The sequence below is a fragment of the Pseudorca crassidens genome, chromosome 10 (genome assembly GCF_039906515.1).
Source record: "Pseudorca crassidens isolate mPseCra1 chromosome 10, mPseCra1.hap1, whole genome shotgun sequence".
NCBI classification, from domain to species: domain Eukaryota; kingdom Metazoa; phylum Chordata; class Mammalia; order Artiodactyla; family Delphinidae; genus Pseudorca; species Pseudorca crassidens.
Window position 1 is genome coordinate 97,520,670 of NC_090305.1, and position 3,334 is coordinate 97,524,003.

The following is a 3,334-nucleotide window of genomic DNA, read 5'->3' on the forward strand; positions in this document are numbered from 1 at the left end:
TGAGCAACTTTTAAAAGGCTTGTTAGGGTAAAAATGCACTTTTTGGCTTTTTAAGAAAGCATACTATGAAGAAAGAAATAATTGATCATATACTCAGAGCTAAGCATAACTATTGGCTTGCTGTCCCTACCATAACAACCAAAAATTGAGGGGAAGGGAGAGCAAAGATGCTGATCTTGTGAGCTTCAGATTGCCACAGCAGCCAGCAAACAACGATTGGACCGTGGCTCAGTATTTCAAGCAAACAGTCTTGACTGTTTTACCAGCATAGTCCCAGGATCTTCACTTTAAGCCAATGTTCTTTGCCCTAAGAGAGCGTCACGGAAAGCATTTGTTTCTTTGTGACTGAAGAACAATTAATTTAGTTCAACTCACTTTGTTGAGCATGTACTATGTGAAAAAAACGTACCTAGTCCATAAATCCTAGTTCTCCACAACCATAACCACTGGAGGCTGCTGTTTCAACACACCAGTAGAGGCAGTGAATCTCTAGAAGCAAAACAATCTAGGCCAAAACAAATTAGTAAAGGATGTCTGAGGGTAAGTGGTCTTTTTTTTAATTGATATAAAATTTATATCCAGTGAAATGCACAGTTGAGTACTCTCTTCCACATGATTTTTTTTCCACCTTGAATTCTGTGAAACCAGTTTGCCCTGGACTTTCTCCTACATCTTTGGCTATTCCACCCCTCTCTCATCATAGTTACCTATCACTTCACTAAATGTTGATATTCCAATGTCTGACTTCTTCTTTTCTCAGGTTACATATTCTCTTTATACTGTGTTGCTTTCAATAATCTCATCAACACCATATCTACAAATCTAGACCCTATTTCCCATCTGCTCCATTCGTACATATCCAACAAGCAATGGGACCTCTTTGCTTAGTGGTCCCATAAGAACTTTAAATTTGTCATGTGCAAAAATGAACTTATTGCCTCTCACTACAAACATGCTTTTAATTATGTTTTCACTATTGGCACTAATGAAAACACACTATTCAAAACAATTCAAGCAATCGAGCACTTTTGTGTGATAAGGGATATGTCAAACATTATAAATCAGGTAACCCTCTTTTGGGAGAACTGATAGGTTAGCCATTTATTCACGCCAAACCTGGCCATCATTCTGGAGGTTTCCTCCTTCCTCATTGCACCCACCCAAAATTTCACCTCTCCCTCGTCATCGTGGTCCTTGCTTCTTCCTCTGGAATCTGTCAAATCTGTTTCTTTCTTCAATCACTGTACTTGTCAAAAATCTTTCTACTTTCTTTCCAGACTTCCACACAGGGAGTATTGTTGCAACAGATTCAGACTCTGTTCCTTAGGCATAGAGGTAACGGAGGGATGAATTCTGATTGGAGATTTACTCATCAACCATGTATTGAGTTTCTGTTAGGCATAAAATAAGTCGATTAAAGTAGCAGAACAGAATTAGTCCGAGTGGAGTGAGCGAGCTGAGTGGTTGTGTAGTCCAGTCCCGGAGACTGGTAGCGCTTGCAGCATGGCTGACCAGCTGACTGAAGAGCAGATGGCAGAATTCAAAGAAGCTTTTTCACTATTTGACAAGGATGGTGATGGAACTGTAACAACAGAGGAGTTGGGAACTGTAATGAGGTCTCTTGGGCAGAATCCCACAGAAGCAGAGTTACAGGACATGATTAATGAGGTGGATGCTGATGGTAATGGCACAATTGACTTCCCGGAATTTCTGACAATCATGGCAAGAAAGATGAAAGACACAGACAGTGAAGAAGAAATTAGAGAAGCATTCCTTGTGTTTGATAAGGATGGTAATGGCTATATTAGTGCAGCAGAGCTCCGCCATGTGATGACAAACCTTGGAGAGAAGTTAACAGACGAAGAGGTTGATGAAATGATCAGGGAAGCAGATATTTATGGTGATGGTCAAGTAAACTATGAAGAGTTTGTACAAATGATGACAGCAAAGTGAAGACATTGTACAGAATGTGTTATATTTCTTGTACAAAATTGTTTATTTGCCTTTTCTTTGTTTATAACTTATCTATAAAAGGATTCCTCCTATTTTCAAAAAAAATATGCATGTATGGTAATTAGGACTTCATTCCTCCATGTTTTCTTCCCTTATCTTACTGTCATTGTCCTAAAACCTTATTTTAGAAAAATTGATCAAGTAACATGTTGCATGTGGCTAACTCTGGATATATCTAATAAGCCCTTCTGCACATCTAAACTTAGATGAAGTTGGTCAAATGAGGGAACATCTGGGTGATGCCTTTTTCTTTAAGTAGTTTTCTTTAGGAACTGTCAGCATGTTGTTGTTGAAGTGTGGAGTTGTAACTCTGCGTGGACTATGGGCAGTCAACAATATGTACTTAAAAGTTGCACTATTGCAAAATGGGTGTTTTATCCAGGTACTCGTACACTATTTTTTTGTACTGCTGGTCCTGTACCAGAAATATTTTCTTTTATTGTTACTTGCTTTTTAAACTTTGTTTTAGCCACTTAAAGAAAATCTGCTTATGGCACAATTTGCCTCAAATCCATTCCAAGTTGTATATTTGTTTTCCAATAAAAAAATTACAATTAAAAAATAAATAAAGTAGCAGAACATAAATATAATTGAATAATAAAGTAGATAACTCATTATGGGAATATCTTCTAAATAATGCCTATTTAATCCATAAATTTTTTCTCTTGTCAACTCATTCTATGCTAATCTTCTAAATGGATGGTTATTTGAATACCCACTTCTGATTCACCTTGAATCCTATCTTAGGTTTAGACTCCCCTGAGACTGTTGTTTCCAAGGGTTTATGCTATTTTGGGAGACAATTTCTAGGCTGCCTTTTCCAGCTGCTGTTGTTTTATCTCTGTCATTCTCTGGTGGTACCTGCCTGCCCACAGGCTCAAATTGCTGCACTTGAAAATCTGTTCACCCTACTTAGTGTAAATTAAAGGGGTTGCTTTATTTGGCTTTCAAGCCTACTGCATCACAGAAATCTTAGTTAACAGCAGGGTTTGAGGACACCTAGTTAAATTTCCCAACCAGTGGTGCTGGGATTGCTCTGAGCTCTGACATGCTGTCTTGCTGTTAGCTCACATGACAAAAGAGGCAAAAAATAGCTGAACGATACAGCTGGGAAACATATGTAGATCACCCAGCTTTAAAAGGGACTCAAAATAAGCCACATGCTTTCTCTGCTCTTCTCTTTCCCCATTCGTTCATTTCCAGTGTTTCTCATCTCATATCATTATGGACAGTGGTTAGCTTAGTACCTCCCTCTGCACACACTCATGGAAGGGACAGGATTTTTACTCTTTCCCGTTGGCGAAAAGGCCTCTGATCCCCT

The 3,334-nt window shown here is 38.6% G+C and overlaps 1 protein-coding gene across 1 annotated transcript; it reads left to right on the plus strand.

Moving 5' to 3' along the window:
- Positions 1 to 1,435: 1,435 nt before the first annotated feature.
- On the plus strand, positions 1,436 to 2,583 carry LOC137232689 (calmodulin-1-like). Its single transcript, XM_067755280.1, has one exon. It carries the CDS (start codon positions 1,504 to 1,506, stop codon positions 1,951 to 1,953), a length of 450 nt encoding a protein of 149 aa, XP_067611381.1. The 5' UTR covers positions 1,436 to 1,503; the 3' UTR covers positions 1,954 to 2,583.
- Positions 2,584 to 3,334: the final 751 nt, after the last annotated feature.

Excerpts from the sequence above, each read along its gene's own strand:
- LOC137232689 (XM_067755280.1), top strand. The coding sequence starts at position 1,504 with ATGGCTGACCAGCTGACTGAAGAGCAGATGGCAGAATTCAAAGAAGCT.